Source organism: Elephas maximus, chromosome 1 (genome assembly GCF_024166365.1).
Source record: "Elephas maximus indicus isolate mEleMax1 chromosome 1, mEleMax1 primary haplotype, whole genome shotgun sequence".
In the NCBI taxonomy this organism is placed as follows: Eukaryota; Metazoa; Chordata; class Mammalia; order Proboscidea; family Elephantidae; genus Elephas; species Elephas maximus.
In genome coordinates, this window is record NC_064819.1 from 32,006,653 (window position 1) to 32,034,002 (window position 27,350).

General features: G+C 37.9%; 1 protein-coding gene across 3 annotated transcripts in view; it reads right to left on the reverse strand.

Annotated features, from left to right (window-relative positions):
• ATP11B (ATPase phospholipid transporting 11B (putative)) overlaps window positions 1-27,350 on the reverse strand; it is a 108,123-nt gene that overhangs the window by 23,924 nt on the left and 56,849 nt on the right. For all 3 annotated transcript variants that reach the window (XM_049881622.1, XM_049881630.1, XM_049881624.1), the window contains 15 exons: window positions 26,720-26,870; window positions 25,394-25,591; window positions 22,107-22,349; window positions 21,324-21,499; window positions 20,766-20,834; window positions 19,308-19,381; window positions 19,103-19,206; window positions 16,288-16,469; window positions 14,598-14,801; window positions 13,205-13,358; window positions 8,099-8,201; window positions 6,263-6,408; window positions 4,946-5,005; window positions 3,296-3,423; window positions 1,941-2,079 (listed from right to left, as the gene is read on the reverse strand). In XM_049881622.1, coding sequence (XP_049737579.1) covers window positions 1,941-2,079; window positions 3,296-3,423; window positions 4,946-5,005; window positions 6,263-6,408; window positions 8,099-8,201; window positions 13,205-13,358; window positions 14,598-14,801; window positions 16,288-16,469; window positions 19,103-19,206; window positions 19,308-19,381; window positions 20,766-20,834; window positions 21,324-21,499; window positions 22,107-22,349; window positions 25,394-25,591; window positions 26,720-26,870 — 2,131 coding nt within the window. The remainder of the gene's footprint in view (window positions 1-1,940; window positions 2,080-3,295; window positions 3,424-4,945; window positions 5,006-6,262; window positions 6,409-8,098; window positions 8,202-13,204; window positions 13,359-14,597; window positions 14,802-16,287; window positions 16,470-19,102; window positions 19,207-19,307; window positions 19,382-20,765; window positions 20,835-21,323; window positions 21,500-22,106; window positions 22,350-25,393; window positions 25,592-26,719; window positions 26,871-27,350) is intronic.

Consider the following 27,350-nt stretch of genomic DNA (forward strand, 5'->3'; position numbering starts at 1 on the left):
AAGCTCACAGGCTTTAAAGTCATGCAGATCTTAGTTTGAATTCTACTCTTGTAATTTATTTCCTGTGTGACCTTAGGTAAGTGTCTTAACATCTCTGACATTAATTTTTTAATATGCAAAACAGTAATAATATATTCCTCACACTGGGTGGTTATGATGGTTTAATAAGCTAATGCATGTAATATACCCTGGTACAGAGAAAAAACTCAGTAAGAGGCAGTTACTGTTTGGGCAGTGCCATACATACCCCTAGGCTTCATGAACTAGATGCATGTTTGTGTCCTCAAAAGTGATCTGGCATTAACAGTTATGTTTCCACCCTACACCCTAAAGGGACCTGCGTGGATAAGGTGTCTCTACAACCGAAACCCATTTCCTTCTTTGTTCTTGCACAATGTTATTAGTTTACTTGACTGCTTCCTGCACAGCTCCATGACCAGGTGTGCTGGTTACCCTCATAGGCCCAGGGCCTAGTGTGTATGTGTATATGTGTGTGTCTGTGTATGTATATGTATATATATATATATATATATATGAGTAAAACCCACCGCTGTTGAGTCAATTCCGACTCATAGCGACCATACAGGACAGAGTAGAGCTGCCTCATAGAGTTTACCAGGAGCGCCTGGTGGATTTGAATTGCTGACTTTTTGGTTAGCAGCTGAGCTCTTAACCACTATGGCGCCAGGGTTTCTGAGCCTAGTATAGTACACGGGAACACTTTGCCCTCAATAAAAATTTGTTGAACAGATAAAGCTTTATATCGTCCTGATGGCAAGGCTTGAATCTCTGTGTCTGCGAACATACTTCGCAATATTTAAATATTGCTGACGGAAAAGGTAAATTAAAGGTGACCAGCAATTCCAGTCCACCACAGTACCACTGCTGTCATTTCCTTCTCTCTAACCATCTAGCTAAGCCAGAAAGAGACCTCATTCTGTCCAGAGGCTCCGGACAGAAGCATTCCAGTTAGGATACAGTATAACAACCAATGTACTGTGTAGCATTCTGTCCTAGTTTCACATCTCAAAGAAGTGGCCATACTAACCAGTAACTTAGGACATCCTTACAACCATAGTGTGCACTCAAGAGTATGCTAGCATTTCCTAATGTAAAAAAAAGAATTCATACAATTAAAAACAAACACTAAATCTCTTCCCTCATCTGAAAAATGGGGGTAGTAGTACCTAACATGATTACTGTGAGGATTAATGAAGATTATTGTAAAATACTTAGCATCGTGACAAAACAAAAGACCAAACCCATTGCCGTCTACTTGATACCAACTCATGGCAACCCTGTAGGATAGAGTAGAGCTGCTCCATAGGGTTTCCAAAGAGTAGCTGGTGGATTTGAACTGCCAACCTTTCAGTTAGCAGCTGAGCTTTTAACCACTGCACCACCAGGGCCCCATAGGGTTTCCAAGGAGTGGCCGATGGATTTGAATTGCCGACCTTTTGGTTAGCAGCTGAGCTCTCAACCACTGTGCCACCAGGGCTCTGAGCACTAAATTAGAGGTTCAAAACCACCAGCAGCTCCGCAGGAGAAGGATGTGGCAGTCTGATTCTGGAAACCCTATGGGGTTACTGTGAGTTGGAACTGACTCAACAGCAGTGGGTTTTTGGTTTTATCATTAAAATAGGGCCCTGGGATGAATGGCAATCAGAAGCATGGGCATATCCTTGTGGGAGTTAATTCTGAAGCAAACTGTAGTAACTTGAGTTTCATATTACGATTACATTGGGTTGCCTTTCTGTTTTAACTTCTACTTGTGTGAAATTTTAAGTTTAAAAAAAAACTTTTTATAATTGCATTTTAGTTTAATATCTGCAATTTTAGAATTTAAATCAAATTTTACTTTTATTTTCTATGACAGAAAGTTATTAAAAACAAAACAAAAAAATACTAGTAAACATTAAAAAAAAAACTATACATCTTACCTGGCCATTTCCCAGCAGAGATATATCGTTCCCTAATAGAAAATACGAGCCAAAAAAGAAAATGAAGGCATGGCTGAAACCCAGGGTGGTCCAATAAAGAAATGTTTTAATGCTTAGATGGCGGTTTTTACTTATGTCTCTGTAAATTAAAAAAAAGAAAAGAGAAAGGAACACATTAAGACTCATATTTACTATTTATGTACTGAACAATTACTACAATTTGATAATTTCAAAAAGATGGATTTTTAATTGAAAATATTACAAACCACTGCTTATAATAATATCGTACATCTGTGTAGTAGCTTAGAGTTCACATAATATACTGAGATACATTTTCTCATTTAATAAAGAAGCAGAATAAAGCCCTGACATTTTAATTTGATTATGAACACTGGTTTATCTATTTTCTTCTATAAACTCCAGTCACTCTAATCATGGTCTCTCTTTAGGGAAGTCGCCTGAGTTACGTTTAGCACTGAGGCTCCTAATCCACTTCACCCCCACCAACACCTAGCACGGAAATGAGAGTCAGGCTGTGCCAACCATGGTCAAAGTAAGCTATCGGCACTTCTGGGAAACTGGACCTCCCATAGGAGCGTAAGTCAGGGTAACGGGGACCATAAGCTGGTCCTGAGGAACAGGTGCCACCTCACAGAAAATGATTACCTGGTCTGGGGACGCAGGAGTAACTTAGGGGATCTGGGACTGAAATTACTGTCCTCAACCCTGAACTCTGCACTGATTAACCCGTTGTCGTTGAGTCAATTCTGACTCATAGGGACCCTACAGGACAGAACAGAACTGCCTCGTAGAATCTTTACAGAAGCAGACTGCCTCGTAGAATCTTTACAGAAGCAGACTGCCTCATCTTTCTCCTGGAGTGGCTGGTGGGTTCAAACCACCCATCTTTTGGTTAGTAGCTGAGTGGTTAACCACTGCGCCACAAGGGCTCCTTTTGCACTGCTTACCGTTCATAAATTCGGCAATACTAGCACATGAACTAATTTATGTAGGAACGCCAGAGGCTACCAATGACTAAACAACTTCTTCAGTACACACGAAGGAAGTGTTCCTGGTTTGAAACGGTAAACGGGAAGGACGAATGACAAAACTGCTCAGTGCGTTCCCAGGATAAAAGGGTTCATTCTTAAAAACACTGGAAAAATGATTCAGATCTTCTCCTGGGTGTTCCACAAGACCAGCTAGTTTCCATAGTAAAGTGTTCATCACCAAGATACTACTGAAAACTAATATATTTGCTTATGTTTTGGTACTTTTAAAAATTAACACCTGTTGAACATATTATCTGCAATCAGAAATGCCATGGACGCTCCATAATACTGGAAAATACTCACCGGTAGAGAGCAGGTTTGCTCTGTAATACGTGAGGGTCTACATGCTGTTCCAAAAGACTATGTATCAGAATAGGTAGGGAAGTGAAACAGATGTTGTACAAGGTCAGGTACACGCTGTCATACAGTGTCTAGGAAGAGGAAGTGGTAGGCATATTGAGATTTTAAATTATGTACAGCTTCTGCATGTCATCAAAAGGATATTAAAAAAGAAGCACAAAATTAGTTTTTTTCTTTTTAATTTACACCAAAATCCATTTTAATAATTCCAGTTTGTGTTTTATATAGATGTAAATATATAATGTTCCTAGATTTACATTGGTTGTGGGAACTGGAATATTTGGCTAGGTAAAATGTTGTTGTAATTACAGTAAATTGGATCTGCATTTCAAGACTCTCCACAATTTAGTCTCTGCGTAACTCTCCCACACGCGTCTTAGGCTTCTGACTATTCCCCCTGGTATGCTGCATGCAGTTTTGCTTCCGTGGCTTTGTCTCCACACCTGAGTCCTGCACTCCCTCTGAGGCACTGAGCAGGACTCTACTCTTCCACCAACTTTCCCACAATGGCCCAAGTCCCTGACGCCAGCTGCCTCCTCTAAATAGTTATCTGTACTACTGTTGGTACTAACTGCTTCACAAACTCTTCTTGTTGTTATTAATACTGTCTCCCAAATTACATGGCAATGACCCTGAAAAACCTCATTGAGATAGGTTAGGTCCCTGGTCACACGCTCTTACAGGTTTCTTTACTTCATCCAGGTAAGCAAATGCTGTTACTGAAAATCAATGCCCAAGCAGATATTGGGGATTTAGTGTCACAGATTGTAAACAGAGGAAAAAACAGACCAAGGACAAAAACAACTCATGAAAAACCTAAAGCAATTAAACTCCTGTGTTTTTCAACAAATTAGAACCCATGTCTTCATCAATTTGAGATGTGCAGTGTGGTATGTAAAAAGAGTGCCCATCTAGTCAGAACCAATGGGTTCATGTCATGGTTTACATGTTAATTTCACCATGTGGTCTTCTTGGCCAAGTTAACTTAATCTCTGGATTTCAATTTTCTTATCTCTAAAGTAAGACAGAGTGGAGCAGGAATGGCAACTATGTACCCATCCTGTGCCCATTACAACCACTGCTAATCAATTACAGCATTTTCCCTCATAGCCTGTGTCTTCACAATCCTTGTCAATACAGCACTCCAGGTGGCCCCTTTCAATTATTTAGAGCTAGCTTGTGAGATGTAGCCCATGTCATTGCTGGACTTAATAAAAATTCTGTGAGTTAGAATTAAAAGTCAATGCTGAGGCATTCCTCCAGAAGCTATCTGGCCTGGCTTGATAAGGATTCTAGAGAAAGAAATATCACAGGAAGTTGAACCAAGTTATCAAAATTCCCTTGTAAGCTTGAAAGAATATTTTTTAAAAGGCATCCAGAATTAAGATGTATTTCAGTATCAACACTTACCCCAGCTGAAATCCCGAATAAATAAATAGCATGAATATTGTACTGATGAAATAAACTAATCAGAAAAGTTTTGTCCAGCTACCTGCAGGACTAAGAAAAATGGAAAAAGTCCCTCCAAGTGTCTATAAAAAACCAAACAGAGCTCATTCTGAAAGGACAAAACACAAGCTTCTATTTACTTACCTGCTGAGAAAACAAACAGTAGAACTGATATAAAAACTGGGGTGTGATAAAGCACACATTCTGAAAAACAAGGTTAAATGGGAAATAATTAAAATATTTAGGTTTGAAAGAGAAATTTCTAAAAAAAAGAAATCACCATACTGATTTTAAAGTCTTCATGTTTCTTTTTTGTAAAGCAATAATCTAAATAAATAAAAATGAAAACTTTTTATTGAAGCCAGTGGCTATTCAAGAATCCAGAAACACAATCACAGTTGATAAGTACAGCAGCTGCCCGTAGGGACGTGTCCACATAAAATGGGAAAGGAGGGTTTCCATTTTATTAAAAAACGTCTAAAATCACTTTGAGCAGCAGTGTGAATACCAGGATGAAAATATTCTTCACTTCTGTCATTGCCAAGCAATACATCATTTTGGATTTAAAGCCTCCCAACTATTATTCTTTTCACATACAGTACAATAAAAGTAAGATTTAATTAAACCTTAAGGCTACTAATAGCTTAAAAATGCAAAAACATTTAAAACACAGAATACATGGAAGTAACAAGACACCTTCCCATCTGAACATACTCATGTTACACGTAAAAGCTAGATACTAAGCTAGAAGAAAACCGCCACCATCACCTGTCAGCCACATACAGTCTGCCTGTGCTCTTTCACTGGCTTGTAGCTATTACTGAACTAGAGGAGTGTATGCAATACAGGGTACTCTGGTCTTAACATGGGTTCCAAAGATGCCTGCGTTCTTCCAAAGAGTCCAGGGACAGAGAAGAATTTGAACATAATTAGCATCCTAGTAAGCTATGTATTTTCTGCACATAAAACCCCCTTACTGAGAAGGGGTTCGTAGGTTATCACTAGACTGCCAAAGGCAGAAAACAGTTAAGAATCTCTGTTAAATTAAAACTTATTACTGGCTTGGGACAAAATGACTTTACAAGCAATCGACTTTACTGCATTCTAATTTGCACAGAATGAAATGTATAGATATTCAGGGTGTACTCTCATGATTCTGACACATTTATATACCTGTGTAACCACCACCACCGCCAATTAGACAACCTTCCTGTCACCTCACAAGGCTTTCTTGTGTTCCTTTCCAGTCAGTTCTATCACCTCCACCCTCGGTGCCAAGTAACCACTGATCTGCTTTCTGGTGATATATATCAGGGCAAAATAATCAAACATATTCCATAAGCTGTTATTGTTTCCCTTATAGAAACTAAAGAAAAATTTACGTGGTAATAATGTTTCTAGAATTGAAATATCAAATTATTACAACAGTAATTGTTTCTAAAATACCTTCATGAAACTCACCTTATAAAAAAAATACTGTACAAGGGTTGCTATTCTAATATAGTAAAAATGACCGTGGACCAAAAGCAGTCTGGAGAGGAATTTAAATCTAGCTATCGCATAGTCGCTGTTTCTGGCAGCTTGTCTTCCTTCTTTACCCATGATTCCTGTAATAACAGGAACAAAGGCAAGTTTACTGAGAACTGTAGTGTAATGTTCATGATATAACTGCAAGTATTTTAGATAACAACTGTTGAACCTCGATTTAAGAACACTAAATCCTACTACACAGCATCTACCAAAAAACAAAACAAAACAAACCAAACCAAACCCATTGCCATCGAGTACATTCTGATTTGTAGTGACCCTACAGGACAGAATAGAACTGCCTTGTAAAGTTTCCAAGGCTATATACCTTTACGGAAGCAGACTGCCACATCTTTCTCCCACAGAGTGGCTGGTGGTTTTGAACTGCCAACCTTTTAGTCAGCAGCCAAGCACTTAACCACTGGACCACCAAGGCTTCTATACAGCATATCCAAAAACCAAATCTGCTGCCGTTGAGTCGATTCTGACTCATAGAGACCCTACAGGACAGGATAGAACTGCCCCACATAGCATTTCCAAGGAGCAGCTGGCGGATTTGAACTGCCAGCTTTTCTAGTTAGCAGCTCTAGCTCTCAACCACTGTGCCACCAGGGCCCCATGCAGCAATTGTTAAAAACAATTATCAAAGAATTAGGATATAACAAAATACAATTAATATAAAATTGACATCAGAACTTCGGGATCTAGCAGGTACATCAATACATTACACTGAGAAGCACAAAGCTGTGGTTAATAGAGACTCCTGATGAACAGAATGCTCTATAAAACAGTTGAACATCACTATTTCCCACGAATATAAAAAATACTAAGATTGAATAATCTGAACCTGACAAAAAATGAGCAGGTTTAACTGCTTTAAAACTTTCATGCATAAGTCAAAGTGTGCTTTTTTAAAGAAAAGTATACAACATCTTTCGAAGTCAGTACATAATTTTATCTGAAAAATGAGCACTTTTTTTTTTTTAGGTTATAATAAGCCTTTGCAATTCAAAAGAGTTACTGGCAAGTTTAGTTTTTCAATCTGAAAGCAGCTTTCAAAAATTATTTTTCTAAGTTAAAATTTTTAATTTTTGTCATAAAAGGACCAAAATGTACCAAAAATATATATAAAGAAAATTACCTATAATCCTGACACCTAGGAAAAAACCCACGGTTTTTGGTCTATATTCTTTTAGACTTTTTCTTTTCTACCTATTTTATATGTGTTTATGCACGTGTGTGTGCATATTTAATATGTATACAGATGTGTGCAAAAATGGAGTTATTTGTTTTGTAACTTGCTTTTGCCACTAAATACATTATGGACACTGTTTATAATATACATCTATATGAACATGTTAAATTATTAGAAGAAACTCCTGGAAGCATGATTGCTAGGTCCATAGGCACACACTTAAAATTTTGTTATGCATAATAACACAGGAAATATCAACTTAACATTGTATAATGTGTGAGAGCATTTTAAGAGGTACGAAATGGCATATAAAAATAAAGTTATTTTTATTATGAACTTGCAAAGCTAACATTCACTAATGTGGTATTTATTTCCTTCAAAATTAGGAAATACAACATCTTAAAGTGGGCTTAATTATACATAGGCTTCTGATGGGGACAGGTGGTGGTGATACAGTATCATGTTGCATTTGGTTTAATTCACACATCTGATGTTGCACTTTAATCCACACAAGGAAGATTCAGGACCACCTAATATTTATATCAGCTATGAATTCAGGAGGAAAACTCAATCACCTATGCCGACGTGTGCTTCTTGTATCATGCTTACGTCATTAGCACCGTCGCCAACAGCCAACGTTATAGGTTTCTCAGGTGAGATTTTTATCAGCCGTATTACCTGAAAGACATACAATTAATTAGTTCATTATGATGCAATTTCAAAGTTCTTGTATTTGTATAAAGTCTTTTATCTGAAATGACTAGTGAGAACAGTAGAACAATAAAAGAGAAATGCTTAATATTAGATAATATTTGTCGATGGGGCTCGTTTTTTGAGGGACGCCTCTACTACAATTTGCAGATTATCTTTGAGTTTATAATAGGGAGCAAGAATCTTTTTATTTACAGCTTAAATTTTTAAAAAGCATTTATTTGTGTAAAATAACTGCATTCAATCAAACTTTGTCAGGAAAAATGATCTTTCTCAAGAAATTGTTCTTTTCACTCGAAACAGGAAAGACAACTGTTTTGTAATAAGGCAGGGTTTTAGAGTCGGCGAATCTGGGTTCAAAACACAGTTCTGCAATTTACTGATTAGCCACAATTGGCTTTGGCTCATATATTTAAGGTCTCTAACTTTATTTCCCTTATTGGGATACTGCAGATAAATATATATGTCTTAGCAGTTGCTTGTTGTTCAAATTAACTGAAACAATGCAAACAAAATGCTTAGCACAGAGCAAGTATTTAACATATAGTAGTTATTATCAAAACTGAGAATATATTCTTTGTATTTTATTATTTTAACAGTAAGCAAAACACTATTAACTTTCAAAAACTGAACCTTTTACTACAAAAGCCTTGGAAACCCTGGTGGCATAGTGATTAAGAGCGACGTCTGCTAACCAAAAGGTCAGCAGTTCTAATCCATCAAAAAAGAACATTTTGTGAATGTGAAGCAATCTTAGTTCTGCAGGCCCTAATGAATGATTACACGGGGGAGGGCTGGGTGAGCTCTGAGGAAGCTCCCAGTCACGTTGTCTTCAGGAGACAGCATCACTGTGAAAAGCAGCAGGGGAAAAAACAGCAGCTGGCCAGGTCACAATGAAATTTTATTTCCATTTTTCAAGTTTCTTATTTACCAAATATTCTCTCAGGAGTTTTGCATATTTGGTGCCAACATCTTAACACAAAGACACAGAGACTACAGCTGCTTTGCTGGGAGGAGGATACATAGCTTTTTTTTAAAATAAGATTTTCAAGGAGGTCTGTGTCTTTAAAAGGGGGGTATATACTCTGTATATTTTAGAGAGGCCAGAACTTTATCTGAGTTATTTTTAAGTATTGACAAAAGCAATATTAAATACATATTTCTTGGTTTTGTAAGAAGACTGATTCTTATGTTTAAGTAATGGTGTACTAAATGAATCAAATCAAACTTTTTTTTTTGGATCAGTGTGATAAGGTCAAATTACTTGATTTAGCAGCAAAACACCAAGATTCAGTGTCAAGAGTGGCAGTTTGAAAATCACCTTGTCAGACCATAAATCATATTTTAAAAAGATCAAAGTAAATATCTTTAAAGACTTTTTCTTTGGCCATACATTTATATTTCTGGAGGACCAATTATAAAACATTTGGATATCTGGACCTATTGCATCTTAAAAAAAAATTACTTAGCCAATCTTAGAATAAGATTACAAAGATCTGAAGTTAAGACCTGTTTTTAAATTAAACATACGTTTGTGTAGACTAACATCCAGGGAAACATAATATTCGATTAAATATGTGATAGTAAATAGATTTAGTAAATAGATTAAAATATATAGCTCAGTGAAGAAGAAAGGGCGTGTGCTTTGGAGTTTAAGACATTGAAAGCCTGCTTTGTTTGGAGTCTAAGACATCTAAGATGTCTCAACTACCATCTTGTGGCTCCTCTGGGCAAGTCACTTCCTGAGCCTGAGCCTCTCATCTGTTCTTTTACAAAGTAGTCAAATTAATGGGAATAAAGAACACTGTCAAATATTTTTGAATAGGTTGGAAACTTTTTGTTTTCACTAGCTTTTCTTTCTATAGATGACTATGTTAGGAGAGAATTAGTTTTTTTTTTTTTAAAGATGATTATTTTTTATTCTTTTTTTTAAATTGTGCTTTAAGTGAAAGTTTACAATTCAAGTCAGTTTCTCATACAAAAATTTATACACACATTGTTATGTGACCCTAGTTGCTCTCCCTACAATGTGATAGCACACTCCTTCTCTCTACCCTGTATCTCCTATGTCCACTCAGCCAGCTCCTATCCCCCTCGGCCTTCTCAGCTCACCTCCAGACAGGAGCCGCCCACTTAGTCTCATGTATCTACTTGAGCCAAGAAGCTCACTCCTCACCAGCATCATTTTCTGTCTTATAGTCCAGTCTAATCTTTGTCTGAAGAGTTAGCTTCGGGACTGGTTTCAGTTTTGGGCTAACAGAGTCTGGGGGCCATGACCTCTGGGGTCCCTCCAGTTTCAGTCAGACCATTAAGTCTGGTCTTTTTACTAGAATTTGAGTTCTGCATCCCACTTTTCTCTTGCTCCATAAGGGATTCTCTGTTGTGTTCCCTGTCAAGGCAGTCATTGGTAGTAGCCAGGCACCATCTAATCCTTCTGGTCTCGGGCTGATGGAGTCTCTGGCTTATGTGGCCCTTTTTGTCTTTTGGGATCTTATGTTCCTGTGTCTTTGGTGAGAATTTCAGTTCTTAGAGGAAGAATAAAAGTGTGTCAGTCATGATGAAATCAGAGCCTGGAAAGGCATCTTTTCAGTTCCTCTCTCGAAATCCTTTCATGTAATACTTTTCTAGGGTTGAAGTGAAATATAAAACCTGATACAAATATGTAATGTGTGATCACTAGCCATAATATCCTTTCACCTTCCATTTACACCTTTATGGAACATAGAACGGGAACCTCATGACCCAAAACCAATCGGTTGGTTTAACGTTGTGCTGGGTCAGAGAAGCAGAGCAGTAAAAATCTACTCTAACAGCCCCTGCACGGTTATGTCTCATGTCAAAGCAATCTTTGTGTAACTGGGTGAAAAAATACTGCAGTTCTGCAGGCCTCATCTATTTCTATGGCTAGTTTATTTAGACTGTATTCTTCAGCCACTTTTTCTACAAAGTTAAATAACCAGAATATTGTCATTTTAGCTAATATACCATTGGAACAAAAAGTTCTTTATGTGAAGCTACTTTTATGTTACAATGGAGGGTCCATAATAGCAGAATTTTTTAACTTAGGCTTACAAATTGTTTATAATAAATATCTCCTTGCTCTTGCCCATTAAAAAAAAAATGCTCATTCCAACACTCAACACAGTGGAGGTCAGCACAACTGGACTAAACCAAAGCAAAGCAGTTTCCTGAATAAACTGAATGCTTCAAAGGTCAGAGAAGCAGGGGCAGGGGTTTGGGGACCATGGTTTCAGGCGACATCTAAGTCAACTGGCATAATATAATATACTAAGAAAACATTCTGCATCCCACTTTGAAGAGTGGCGTCCGGGGTCTTAAACGCTAGCAAGTGGCCATCTAAGATGCATCAATGAGTCTCAACCCACCTGGATCAAAGGAGAATGAAGAACACCAAGAACACATGATAATAATGAGCCCAAGAGACAGAAAGGGCTACATGAACCAGAGACTACCTCATCCTGAGACCAGAAGGACAAGATGGTGCCCAGCCACAACTGATGACTGCCCTGACAGGGAACACAACAGAGAAACCCTGAGGGAGCAGGAGAACAGTGGGATGCAGACCCCAAATTCTCATAAAAAGACCAGACTTAATGGTCTGACTGAGACTGGAAGGACCCCATTGATCATGGCCCCCAGACCTTCTGTTGGCCCACTGCAGGAACCATCCCCGAAGCCAGCTTGTCAGACATGGATTGAACTGGACAATGGGTTGGAGAGGGATGCTAGTGAGGAGTGAGCTACTTGGTTTGGGTGGACACTTGAGACAATGTTGGCATCTCCTGCCTGGAGCGGAGATGCAAGGGTAGAGGGGCTTAGAAGCTGGCAAAATGGTCACGAAAAGAGAGAGTGGAAGGAGGGGGCGGGCTGTCTCACTGAGGGGAGAGTACTTGGGAGTACGTAGCAAGTTGTGTATGGGTTTTTGTGTGAGAGACTGACTTGATTTGTAAACTTTCACTTAAAGGACAATAAAAATTATTACAAAAAAAAAAAGCTCACTCACTATATAGTGGGGAAATCACAAAACTCAAATATTTGAGTTTTTAATTCTATTAGTAATTTAGATTTTAACAAATACACTCAAACAAAATACAGCATAAGAAGAGAGCAGTGTGAGTGTTTGCAGGGAGAGAGGTACAGGGGTGAGGGGTATTCAGGTACACATACAACATCTCTCTCCAGTGAGTTAAAAACACTGAACGCGTGGGTTCACTCCTCCTAACCTGTGCAGTAGCTACATCTGCTCACTGGTTGTAGTCTCCATAGGATGAGGTCCATGAATTATGATAACACAGGCATAAAATTCCATGAAGCCAAAAAAAAAAAAAGTCTAATTTATTAGATCTACATGTTTAGATGTGTATTTGAAGGGGTTACTTGTGAAGGATATAGCCTAAGACCTCAAATTCCAAATGTGGAGTTACAAAAAATGTTTTAGGCTTTCATTTAAAACGTAGTTAGTTGAAATTTCATCATTTCCTGTTTTTATAGCCCTGTATCACAAGTTAATTAGCTTCTCGACAATTTACTAAAGTTCTGTTTATCACCTGGTAGCCATTTTAACAAGGAGGCAGAATAATGGATTCATGAAGATGCAGGAATAAGCAGAGATCAACAGTCAGCTGAAGGTGCAGATGAATGATGTCTTCTAGGGTCCCTCCCTCACGAGCTCAGTAACTAACTTCTGTAACCACAGTATTGCAGTCGAAATTGTGTCTCAGTAAAATCACAAAGTGCTGCCTATCACAGGTTTTTGTAGGTCATTACGAACAGACAAAACCTTAGTGTTTACTCTGAAGATTCCAACGTTCTAATGTACGTGGTTAAATTCTGTAAGCTGCTAGATTCACATACTGCACACCACCAAACAGAACAAGGTAAGGTGTTATCTTTAAGGAATCATTTTAGATCTGAGCATCTTTCTGGAACTTACTGAGACTCAGACACACCTTTGCTTTCTGCAGTGGTGCCATGCGACAGCACAGCACAGCTGAGCAGCTTCTGCAAACGTCCATAAAGAGCTTCTCGTGCTCCCTGAGTGCAAGAGACAGGCTGGGCCCATCCACGACCAGCCCGTGCTGAATCACATGGTCCTCTGTAATTCTAAGAGGGAACACAATCGTAGCCTCTGTGAGATACCCCGAAGGTACATCATTTATACTCATATAGGAACAGAGGATTCTTACTGAAAGATGGACCTACAGATTTTGCTGTTACAACACCAACACGCGTCAGGGAACAAACTCAGTCTTAAGACCTGGAAGTTAAGATTAAGCAGAACTGAGAGTTACTGATACATCAGTAAAATAGATGACATTCAATTTTGCAATGAACTGATATATAGATACAGTAACTCTATTGTCTAAACTGAACTGTAACAAATGATCTGATAAAGGATATTCTTATAAATTGTACCAGAAGCCTTACAAAAATAGAAAGAGTAGTTATGCATTTAGTAGATCCCCTTAATTAAAAAAAAATTAAACAAAATCAAGAATGTTCAGGAAAATCCACGAGTAAAATCACCTATGTGCAAGTAGGAAGAGGAAGGAAACATCAGTGTTGTCTCCTAATGTTAACCCTATAATGGGCTGTAATGCTGGACAGACACACATGCCAGACGTCATGGAACACAGGTAACACCTCTCTCCTGGGCATACGCTACACAGGTGTTACTTACACTGTGGTCTGACGGCAGGTGGCTGGGCACACCGCTTGTTCCCAGAAAGAGATAGGGCGTTTGCACTGTATTTAAATCAACCACATCATGAAGCACACTGCACACTACCTTGCCTCCCTGCTTCCCATGAGGCTTTCTCGATGAAGTAGTGCACAGATCTACATTCTGGCGCATGTCCCTTTATGCAGGCCAGTACTCAGGAACTACTGGGTTCACAGTACAGCAGGCTCTGCTCCTGAGACATAGCCCTCCATTTTTAAATAAGATGTGGTAAGACTATTACATGAGCAACACATTAGAAAAGCTAAACATGTATTAACAGACGTGCAGGGCACCAAACGGCACTGGAAATGACGAGAGTGCTTCATGAGGTCTCTGTCTTAACTACCCAGGGCTGTAGTGGGAAAGCCGCCACAGGTAATATAAACAAGTGAACGTGGCTGTGTTCCATTAAAGCTTTACTTATAGACACCGAAATCTGAAGTTCATATAATTTTCTTAGGTCATAAAATACTATTTTTTCTTTGGGTTCTTTTTCAACCAATGAAAATGTAAAAACCACTTTTAGCTCCTGGGCTGTACAAAACAGTGGGCCAGATTTGGCCCGCAGGCCATAGTTTGCTGAGCCCTGAACCGCATGATCCAGGTATCGACATGCTTACCTTCTGGCAAGCTGCCTCAGCTGTTCAGCACACCCACTGTCTGATTTCTGGTTTATAAGTTCAAGGATGTTCATGGTTCTGTGGAAATGGCCACATGATAAACTAACACTAACGGCTGTTTCGTGTTTGTCTCCAGTAAGTACCCACACTTTAATACCAGCCATTCTCAATGCTTCAATTGTTTCTCGAACTTTATCTTGTAATCTGAAAACAGAAGAAACGAAGTTGGTAACAGAGTACTTTTTGGACCGTATTTTAAGAATAGCTCACACAGTATAACCAAAAACCAAACCCACTGCCGTCAATTCTGACTTACAGCAACCCTATGGGACAGAGTAGAACTGCCCCATAGAGTTTCCAAGGAGCACCTGGTGGATCTGAACTACTAACCTCTTGGTTAGCAGCTGTACCACTTAACCACTAAGCCACCAGGGTTTCCTCACATAACCACTAAGCCACCAGGATTTCCTCACATAGTATAAAAGTAAGTTAAATTTTGAATTCCTGACCTAAGAAAGCTATAGTATAGCAATATAACTGAAAATTTTCTGCCATTAGGGAAGAAGCAAGAACAACCAGATTAGCGATGACGTGGTTAACACAAAATCAGTCCATTAAAATATGTAACTTCAAATTTTAATAGTGTATCTTCAAAGTTGATATTTATAGGACTGAAATAAGTAAATGGCCTTAATAAACTTATTATAGTCATAAATTTCAAACTAGAAGGAAAATTTTCTCTTCTTTGATAAGAAAATCTCTCCTATCACTAGTACAAATATCAAACCGTGGAGATAAAAGGCTAACATAACCTCCGATGAGTGCCAGAAGTCTCAAAGACAAATGAAAAAGGAAACGGAAACTCAGATTAAAGAAAAAATGCAAACACCCTTATATTTGGAGAGTAGAGGAAAATAAACTACAGGCTTAATTTCTAGAATCCTATTTAATTTATGGAACTCAATTTAATTCAAGAAACTGTGAACCAGCCATTGAGACAGATGCTGGGGAATGAAGATGAATACATGGACTCAAGGAATTCACAGGCTAACAGAGGAGAAAGCTGTTAAACAAATAATTATAGCATAGTGCCACAAGGATGACAACTGAGGTACCTATAAAACACAGACCTGAGCTCAAAGGAGAGAATTCTTAATCCTGTTAGGGGTCAGGAAAGGTCTTAATGGGCTGGAGATAATACCTGAGCTATACTTTATGAATAGGTCTTCACAGATGGAGGAAGGGAAGAATAATCCAGGCAGCCTTGCCATGGAAAAATGGAACAAAATAGGAGAGTTTTAATTTACGGTTGGCATTCAGAGGAGAACTAGAGTTTGGTATTGTTGAAGCATAAAGTGGAGGGGGCAGTGGTGGGAGGTGAAGCTGGGAAATGAAGCAGAAACTGTATCACTAAGGTCTTAAATGGCACACTAAAGAATATTCTAAAAATTTAAGCCTACAGGCAAACCGTAGAAAGGCCGTTTCTTCCCTTGTATCTACTTCAGATATCTGGCTACAACAAAAATTGTGTATACTGAATGAGAATGATTAAGGTTTTAGGTCTGTATTTTGGATTTAAATATACTGTTGTTACATGATGCTAATAAGTAGAACAGAAATCATATATTAGGAAGCATCTGGCTGGAAAATATGAGAGAAAAATGACACTGTCTACTTATCTGATACTTACCTGTCCTCCACGGCCGTAGCTCCAAGTAGTATCAGGTCTTTCTCTATGAACTGGAACACATCTGCCAACTTCTCTTCCCGCCGCTGCAATGCAGTCCTGGCTTCAAACAGGCGTCGGTCTATCGCCTCATATTCTTTAGGTGTGAACTGTCGACAGGCTATGCACAGAGTTCTCAGCCCTTTCTAAAACAAAAAAGTGAAGGATAAAAATTGGGTAACTAATGGAAAATCAGGCAGTCACTGAAATGAATGACCCCACTACCAAAAATCAATTACAAATTATTGAAGAAATACTGTCATCTAGTGACAGTAAATAACAAGGAATATTCTGTATTCTGTAGTATCAGCACATCTGACTCTCTGTTCATCTTACATACATTATTCTGGATTGCTTCACATTACTCCAGTGGAAACCAGCATGATATAATGGATGGCTCTGGTCAAATCCTGGCTTTGCATCGGTAGTGCAATTTGGAGGCAGGTACGTGGTGTCTTTGAACTTTAGCTTCCCCACATACATAAGAGAAATACTGTTCACCATCTCACACACATGGCAATAATGAGAAATGAATGAGATATAACTTATTTGCACTGTGCCTGCCCAGGTGCTCTATAAATGTGTTTGTCTCTTTTTCTCATCCCTAACCTCTTTGCACATAAAGTCTTACAGAATTGAATTATAATTTGTTCTGGTTACACATCTCCTTCCATACTAACTGTGAGCCGATGGAGATCTGGGACTCTATCTGATTCATTTTTGTATACAGCAGGTGCTCAAATAAATCTTTATTCAATAAGCTACATATATTTTCAAAAATAGGTATATGCTCAGAAGTAGCTCATATACTCCTCTGATAACTTGTAATTTCTCATTTAATAGATCACAATTCTAAAATACACACTTTCACATTTCAGCATCTTTGAGGTGAGATGTGTACTATTCAATGGTAGGTAATAGTACCTACTGAGTAATGGTATTGCATTATTCTGTCAAAAATAATGGCATAGATGATGTTCATAGCCAAACACTGATCATGATACTTTATTACCTTCTTTTCAGAAGTAAAAATAATTTCAAATGCCACTCAGCCCCCCAAAAGCTCTAATATACATGACTGTCATAAGACTCAGATTGTTGTTTGGTGCCGTCGAGTTGGCAAACATGAAATAACAGATTCTCATTTAGGTGTTTTAAACTGTCACAATGACTTTAGTAACCACAGTTATGGGACAGTCCTAGCCAATGTTCTACTGTCAGAACTTGGAAATGGTAAGTTTTAAAATACTGTATGACACTATTTAGTGGATTTTAAAAATATTTACATTCCCTTATGTACAAATGACCCACACCTATAAATAACTGTGTCCCTTAAATAACATTTAATGGGCTGTCAGTTATTCAAATATGAAATCATTCATTCCTTCTACAAGAAATATTTACTGAGTGTCAACCATCTTCTGGCACTGTTCTGGATATTAAAACAGCGGTAAGGCAGAACGATGTCTTTTGTTCTCATGGATATTTAGTGTGATGGAAGGACTAGGTCACAGACAATCAGGACACAAACAAGGGAAGAGAAGTCATGAGTAAGTAAAGGAGGCAGGTCAGCAGAGAGTACGGAGCAGAAAATTACAGACATGCAGAAGTGAGAGATCCTGAGGCTCTAAGACCGAAAGAGAGCCGATTAATTTTCCTGTTCATGTGAATTACTGCACTTTGTTTTTATGAGACATAATTCATACACGGTAAAATTCAGTGTTTTAAGTAATATAATTCAGTGGTTTTTAGTGAATTAAAAAGAGTTGTGCAACCATCACCACCATCTAATTCTAGAACATTTTCAACACCCTGAAAGGAACCCCCACACTCCACGTTGCCCCCGTCCCTGGCAACTGCAGATCTGGTTTCTGCCTCGATGGATTTGCCTATTCTGGATAAAAAAAAAAAAAAATCTTGGATATTTCATATAAATATGGTACCTGGCTTCTCTCACACAAGATAATGTTTTTAAGGCTCATCCATGTTCTAGCGTATTATCAGTATTTCATTCCTTCAGTGGCTGGATAATATCCCATTATATGGATATGTCACATTTTATTTATCCATTTATCAGTTGATGGACATTTGAATTGTTTTCATTTTTTTGGCTATTAGGAATACCGTTACTAGGGACGTTTATGTGTCAGTTTTTTTGTTTCAGGGTCTATTTCAATTTCCTCAGAGTGGAATTGCTGGGTTATATGGTAACTCTTAGGACCCTGGTGGCATAGTGGTTAAGTGCTACTGCTGCTAACCAAAAGGTTGGCAGTTCGACTCCGCCAGGCGCTCCTTGGAAACTCTGTGGGGCAGTTCTACCCTGTCCTGTTGGGTAGCTATGAGTCGGAATCGACTCGACGGCACTGGTTTGATTTTTTTTTTTTTTTTTTATGGTAACTCTTATGTTTAACTTCTTGAGGAAATGCCAAACTATTTTCCAAAGTTGTTGCACCATTTATAATCCCACGAGCAAAGTGTCAGGGATCTAGTTTCTCCACATGCGATTCCCCTATATTTTTTAAAATAAGCTCCCTTCTTTAATTAGAGTAATTTTGAATGATTCTTGTGATCAAAAGTGGGCTGAATGTAATAGGTTCAAAAAGAGAACTAATATTTTAGCAGGTTAAGAGTCAATTCTTACACAAGAAATGTGGAACCAACAAATAATGTAACGAGACCGCAGAACTTGTACAATTTTTAATAAATTGTTAGGGCAAAAATAAAAGCCAAGCTCTACCATATCTTTTACAGTTTTTAAAAATCAGAAGTTTGCACTCACCAAAGCAAATTCATCTACATGAATTCTGGTTTTTTCTATTTCTCCACCTATACACCTAGGGAGGATTGATGATTCAGCTCCTTTAGCAAATAAAAACTTCTCACCTGAAAAGAAAAATTAGTTATCAAGCTGTTAAGGTTAAAAAAAAACACAAAAAATTTTTTGTTAGACCAGGAAAAATTCTTCAAAGTTTTAGGCTGGTTACCTGAAGGTGCCTGTACAATGACACTCATTCTTCTACGATCTGAATCAAATTCCAGAATATGAAGCAGTTTGTACCTAAGGGAAAGAAAGACAAAAACTTTACTTTTGAATAATATTAAAGAGTACTTGGAAAGAACACCTATAAAAGATAAAATGGCTAACTTAGAACAAGAAATGAATCTCATCTACATTTTCAAGGTGATAGATTATGAGCCATTAATAACACCGGATAGTAACAGAAGTAACTGACATTTATTGAGTACTTAGCAAATGACACGTACTTTACATACCTTATATGTCATTTAATACCCATAAGAACTCATGGAGGTAGGTCTTATGTCATTTTATGAATGAAAACTGTTAAGCTCAGAAACATTAAGTAATTTACCTAAAGTCAAATATGCTTATGAGCCGCAGGGCAAGGATTGGAATCCTGATAGGCCCAGCTCCATGTTTTTCCTCATTAAAAAAGGTGACTGCTTCTCCACCCTTTTTTCTGTCCTAACATACCTGAGAAACACAACATACTCGCATTAGTAACACAGGTTCATTGTAGCAGCGGTTCTGGACCTGGACAGGGTGTGAATGCATGCAAGTGGGGGAACACACTCCCCTCTAGTTGTCAAAAAATTGATGTAGATGGGTGAGATGTGGCTCGCAGAGTCTTACACATGAGTTTTGCACAAGTGTGTACATACTGAATGCTCTGGAAATCTCAAAGAAAAACAAAGTATTTCATATTTCATAAGGCTTCATTATCAGCTTGAATAAAAACATCTAAAGTAAATGTTTGAAATGGTTCACGTATAAGCTGATGAAGTGAGCTGGAGGGGCCTCTCACGTGAAAGCAGCCCAAGGATGGGCCCTATTTAGTTAGGGAGAGCGTAATTTGGAAAAGCCAGGTGGAGTTGAGATATGATCAAAATTGACAAAATCGTAACAGGAATGAGTATAATGACCACAGACTAATTTAACACACAGTGGAAATATCAGAAATAGGGAGTTGTTCCTTAATGTTTGAAAGATAAAATCACAGGAAATCAAAGGAAAGTTTTCTTTATTCAATGAATAGAAACTCAGGAAAGCCATTACTCCCAGAGCGTGTACAAAAGAACACAGAAATAAGTTCAAGAGCCATTAAGCTAAAATACAGACGAGAGCTTCACAGCAGAATGTCATTACTGTGATGAGACACAATGTAATAATGACTTCATTCAAGAGCAAGGTCAGTAAACTTTTTCTGTAAAGGGCCAGATAGTCTAGACTTTGTAGGACACGTATGGTCTCCGTTGCATACTCTTTTTTGAAGGGTTTAGGGGGAACCCTATTATGTAGCTCCTGGATGGTACAAAAACAGGCCACGGTCCAGATTTTTCCTGCAGGCCAGAGTTTACTGAACCCTGTTCATGATACTACACACTTAATATATAGAAAGTCACAAAATATGGGAAAAAATTACCGTTCCAATTTTCCAAGTGTTTTAACTTCCATAGTTTCTTCAGAACTGCCAATAAATACAATGCCGATCCTAGGGATTAAAAGAAGGAAACGCAAGATTTAAGGGATGATATTCCATATTTCATGATGCTTCATTATTACTTTCATAATTTTTATAATTACTTTTAAGAACTTGAAGGATCGCAGTAGGCCCAGAACAATTACTATTCACGTTTTTAATAAAAAATTTCAAAGACTGCTGCATACAGCATTTCTTACAAAATTATATTAGATTTCACTGTAACCAGATCTTGAGAGATCTCTTCCAGGTATGACTCAACGCCAGCTTGATCACAAAAGTAACAACACCGTTCAATTCTACATTTAAAATTTAATTCAAAACGCACTTCTACTGTTATGTGTTTATGAATTACGCACTTCTACTGTTATGTGTTTATGAATTAGACAATTTAAAATGATGAACTTGTGTCTGACAGTTTAAAATGATAATTCTTTAATATTTTAAGGCTCCATTTAGAAAAGCGTTTTTCAGAAGATTTGGGAAATTAGACTACGCTACCTTGCAGCAGCCTCCACTAGGGCTTTTTCGTCTGGAGAGGATGCATAGTATTCCAGGTGGGAGGGTGTGAGGTTGGACTGCCAGGGCCCATCACCGATGCCATCAGTCTGAACATTGCTAATCTGTACGGTGTGACAGAGGCTGACTGCTTTAAAGAAGAGACCATGTTCTTTAATCTGTAGGAACATCATTAACTCATGATAAAAATACCCTTTAGGAAACCAGAAACAATTATTTAAAAAAAGCCAGTAGATACAATGAATAATTTTGTCATGCAAGTTCTGGAATGCTACAACCTGCAATTGCCTGAGTAATAGCTGGTTAGCTTAGACTCTCAAAAGTAAACTCATATCTGCTTATGACCCTTCAACATAAGAGCTTCTTCTTTAGGAGGCAGAACCAAATTGCAAGTAACGGGAAACTTTCTTCTGTGAAACAAGGGCTCAAAAATATTAAAAATATTTAAGCTCTATTTCTTAGCGACGTCTTCTTCACTTCAAGGCAGTAAGGGCTTTCCCTAATGCAGTACCATTTAAGTACCTAGAAAACTACAGCAGACACGTAGTAAATGACCAGCTAAACTGGCCTGTGGCCATACATTCTCAGGAATATATTTTGTAGCACTCAATCAGAGGATGTACATTTCAAATACATATTTCTTGCCCCACTGACACTTAAACCTTTTTTTTTTTTGGACGACCCATCAACTACCAGAGGCAATTATATAAAAAAAGAGATGTCAGTGAAGTGCAACCCCTATTCATTAATTTAAAAATTGCTTACCAGTTCAGTTTCATATTCAGGACTTGTTCTAAAAGAAGAACTGGTTGTAAGATGGGATAAGTTGTTAAGATGGGACAGACTGCCAAGGTAAGAGAGGTTTCCTTCTGAAGAGTCTGGCGTTGGTCCTTCGGGTACCAGTCTGCCGTTGATTTCTTGGTATTTCACACCATTGATTGAACACTCCCGAAACTGCATCTCATTTTCCGTCAGTGTACCAGTTTTATCTGTAAACACATATTCCACCTAGAGGAGCAGAAAACAAAACAGGCCTTTGTGTTCGTGGTGCTATGTTGAACAACAGCAGCAAACCCTTGTCTTCTGTCTCTTGAATTCAAGTTCACCTACTGGCGTGGATATATTGATGCTGGCATTCTGACACTCCAAGCACAACAGAATAGTAAACATGCCAAAGAGACAAAACACTACAGGGTATTTTAAATCTGCATACACTCTGAAGTTTGGGTATCTTCAGGTGCATATTCACCCCCAGAGTTTCCTCAGGATGTGATATTAGTACTTCTTTCCTATTTCCTGGGCAAGGATTTTTAAGGCAGTAGTCCTCATTAGCTTTGAAGCAAGGGTGGAAGGGATGGTTAATAATAACAGAATATGAAGGGGTATCTGGGTCAGGAGAAATGGTACGGTGCTTAGAATAGAAAAATGAAATGAGAGAAACAGGAGAAGTCAGAGGTGAGAAGCTATCAAAAATAGACAGTTTCAGGAAACTGAAACTGAGGGCAAGAAACAACTATTAACGTGGAAAGATGTTGAAAAGGAAAGAAAGTATTTTTTAAAGTGGAAAACACAAATACCTCCAAAACAGCCGGGCTGCTAGTCCATTACCTTAAGGTGAGGTCCACTCAGACTCGACTCAATAGCAATATTTTTTTTTTTTAATAAGCATTTTAGTGTGCTACTTTTAAACTGGGAAGGACTTGACTGCAAGGATTAGTGTTCACCGGAGGATGATGACTTCTTATGTGAAAGGCACGGTCTAAAACAATGTACAGGCAGTTCGGCCAGAACACGGCTTTCAAAACATGAATTGACTCCAACATGACTGACATAAGGGAGCAATTTGGGGATGATGTGAACCTCAGCTTTGGTTATGCACAATTTTGTCTCTGGGAAACATGAGGTGACTGCAGAAAACGTACCCAAGCCACGGAGCAACACCTGAAAGGTACAAACCTCAAACAGCTACCATAGTTCATCGTGTGAGCCCCAAGCCATACCCAGCTGCCTCTGGTGTTAGAGTTTTCCTTCTATTTCAGATAACCCTAGTTCCGCTACTTCGCAAAAAGCACCCATGCAGCAACCCTTCCGATGCCCACCTCCACCAGCACACTTCTGGCCTCCTTCAAGACAGAGGGCCGTATTTACTGCAGTATTTATGTACTTCTTAACCATGTAGGACATGCTGTTGTTACTGGGTTCCTATTTTTCAAATGTGCTACTGACGATGTTTCTGTGTTGCATCCTGTTTCCCCTGTAGCACTGTGGTTTTATTGAGCAATTTCACATAGTGTGATGGCTTTTTTTTTTCTTCTTGTGAGGTAGGTGAAAGTTTAGAGAGCAAATTAATCCTTCAAAAATATATTCACAAACTGACCGGTTTTCCCATCCCTCCCGCCGTCCCATCTTTGCTCTGGGTCGTGCAGTGATTTTAGGAGTGTGGATGCTGCGTTCTGGCGGGAGCAAACACAACATGGGGAGCAAAAGGAGAGTCTGCCATCAGTGGTCTCAGAGAAGGAAGAGAATAGGTCACATTTAAGAGACAGGAATGAGATGCAATTTAAAAAAGACTATTCAGAGAATACTGGAATATTAGAAATTAAAAATATTTCAGCAGATATTTAAAAAAATTTAAAAAGCTAAAATTGAGCAGCTCTCTCAGGAGGAAGAATATAACAAATAAATGAAAACTGAAAGTTAGAGTAAGAGAATAGAGGATCAAGACAGGTGGTCTGATACTCAAGCGGTAAAAGTTTCAGAAAAACAAAGCCCAGACGGACATGTTACCAAAGGGATAACGAGAATATCTCCTATACTCAAAGGGATGACGTGTGCTATCAGACTGTGTGCTATCAGGCTTACTGAGCCTACTGCCCGATGAAAGAAAAAAAAGAACACACAGCAATGTATCTCATCATGAAATCTGAGACGCCTTGCAGAAAGAGAAGATCCCAAAAGCTTCCAGAGATAAAAACAACAGATGAAACATAAAGAACTGAAAAACAGAACGGCAGTGAATTTCTCAAAAGCAACACGGGAAGCTAGAAAACAACAGGGCGACGCCTTCAAAATTCTGAGGAAAAATCATTTCCAGCGTGGAATGCAATACCCAGTTAAATTACCAATCAAATGTGAAAAGAATAAAGAGATCTTCAGACATGCAAAGTCTCAAAATATTTTCCTCCCATGCATCCTTTTTTGAGAAGCTATTAGATGTGCTCCAGCAAAATGAGAGAATAAGCCACAGCTGGGAAGACAGGGATTCAGGAAACGGGAAATCCCAAACAGGAAAGGGGCAAAGGAATTTCCAAGGTGAGGGCAGAGGGAAGTCCAAGGTGACAGTTGAGAAGCAGGCCCAGAAACAAGAAGTCCAAATTGGACTCAAAAGATAAAAGGCTACAAAAGAGCTGTCACATACAGAAAGAAAGAAAGAAAGGGAGGGAAGGAGGAACGAAAAGAGAAAGAAAATCCTAGATTACTTTATGTGTTTGAGTATACGGGGAGAAGTTTCATGTATTTGTCAGTTTCTTTTATGGAAATTAAGTAAACGGAAACACTGGAGCAACTAACTCTAGGGAAAACAAAATATACAAGAAATGAAATGTAATTACAGTATTACAAGGCATGTATAAACAACTGTGAATCAGTGAACAATGTCAGCACAGTCCTAATAATGTCAAATGAATATTTGTTAAATTCGAAATTGTGAAATAACAACACGGGGGGGATATGGAGGCAAAGTGTGTGTGGCTGGGTGAGTCTGTGTGCGTGTGTGTGTGAGGGGGTAGTATAAGAGTTACATCTTTTATTCCACAGTAGAGAACGTCTGAAATGGCAAAATCAAGAAACAATACTATACAGAAACAGAGTGTTAGCAAAGGAAGAGATAGCTTAAGGTTTAAAAATGGGAAACAAAAATTAGGGGTGAAGCAAAGCAGAGCTGTTTTTTGTTGGAAGTCTTGTAATATTTTCTGTTTTATTAGTCTCTGTACAGGTACAGGTAGTATTTTGATAAAAGTAACAAATGAGAAAAACAAAAGCACCAGCTTCACCTGTCCAAGTTCTTCATTCAGGTCTGAAGTATTGACTAGAGCTTTCTGATCTGATTCTTCGTGATGGAGATCAAGATCCCAGCCAATGAAGAACGATCCAAGAAATTTCTGCATTTCCACTGTCACGTATAGTGAAATTGGAATGATGAAATTATAGAGTACCAAAAAGGCAAGGAAGTCTGAAATAAATCTCAGAATCTAGGAAAAAAGAAAGGGTTGTTTGGTGCAAGAAAATGCGTAAGAATTTCTTCAGCACTACTGCAGAAAATTATCACAACATTTCATGTCTAGGTAAACAGACTATCAACTATATTCTTAGAATAGTAGTAATAAATTGAAATTCATTTACTGAATTGTCTTTTTAACACTGCATTTTCTTTGGCTATTTTATTGCTTAGTAGAATCTTGATTAAGGTAAAGGAAGAGAAGATAAAATTATTTGTTAAATAAGCTAGTAAAAAGCCTGGTGTGGCTGAAAATAACTTTGGCAAAATTATACTTAAAAGCTCTGTATTATCCCACTCCTACCCTTCAAAAAAAAAAAAAAAAAATCCCAGTGCCATCGAGTCGTGGGTACCCTTCAAAATCACAGAGAATTAAAAACTGGCTGAATTTTAAAAAATTATAAAATAATTGCTAGGCTAGAACTGCTAGCAATTAAATCTCTTCCATAGGAATTACACAGGAATAGCCAACTTCAGTGGCACAGTAACACCACATTTCAATGTGGATTTTGTGAAAAGTAAACTACATTAACTGTGAGTGATACTGAAAATGTGTCCCTGTGATTATCTGCTTTGTGGTCTCCTTCGATCTAAATTTGTATCCCAATATTTGTACGTTAATCTAAAGTGAAATTTGGAGAATAATTCTTTGCCAAAATTGAAGTTAAATTTCCTTGGTAGCCCATATTTGAACAGTTTAAAACTTTGAGTATTACTTCACACCATCAATAGACTGACAGTAAGACTCCCTGAGTTATTCAAATATAATTGCAAATAAATAGCTTACTTTTTAGTTCATTTATGATAACGTATATTAAATGGAGTGCAAATATACACTTTTAAATTTTTGTGACCTCTTCTAACTATTTGAGTCATGCCATATAGGAACACAAATGCTGATGCCCTAAAATGCAAAAGCGTAAACACTAGTTCAAACATGATGGTTACAACTCTTCATTTGCAATGTCATTTTGTCACCCTTCAGTACCAGTGGTTTTAGAAGATCACCATGATCCCTCCTACCAGAATTCATCACCAAAGCATTAACTGTGCCAAAGAATACAGGTTCCTCTATGGTATAGCCAAAAGCACCATAAAATACCTTACTACTATTTCTCTGATGTTCTGTTTTTTGGTTATACCAAGGTTCATCCCATTTTTCTTCAGCTTGCCATGTATATTTTAAGATCGTACTGATGATGGCTTCAGAAATAAGGATTATTAGGTAAATTATCAAAAATGTATTCATTGACCTGAAGTGAGAAGAGAATATGAAACACATCAATTATGTGTTACTCTACTCATTGGCTTAGAAATTAATACATCATATTAAATAGGATATTAAAATGTGAAGTACTACTGTAGCTATCTTAAAGGATAGTCTTCGTTTTTAAGAAATGACCATTTAATAGAATCTATTCACTAGCAATAAAAGAACCAACACATACAGCTCACAGGCCTGACTCTTTAACTGTCGTTATGCTATTGCCCAAAATGCGTATAAAAACGACATTTATGTTATGTTACTGTCCAAAATGTGTATAAAAATAACATTTATGTAGTGTTAAAATTTTAGAAAACTTTTGTCACATTCATTAGCTTAGCTAATCTTTATATAAAAACCCTGTGAAGGGGAACAAACAACAACAAAAAAACTTGGTAAGGAAGAGATTATAATACCTTTTTTCCAAGTGCAGAGCCCAAAGCCCCAAAATTATTCTATAAATTTCCCA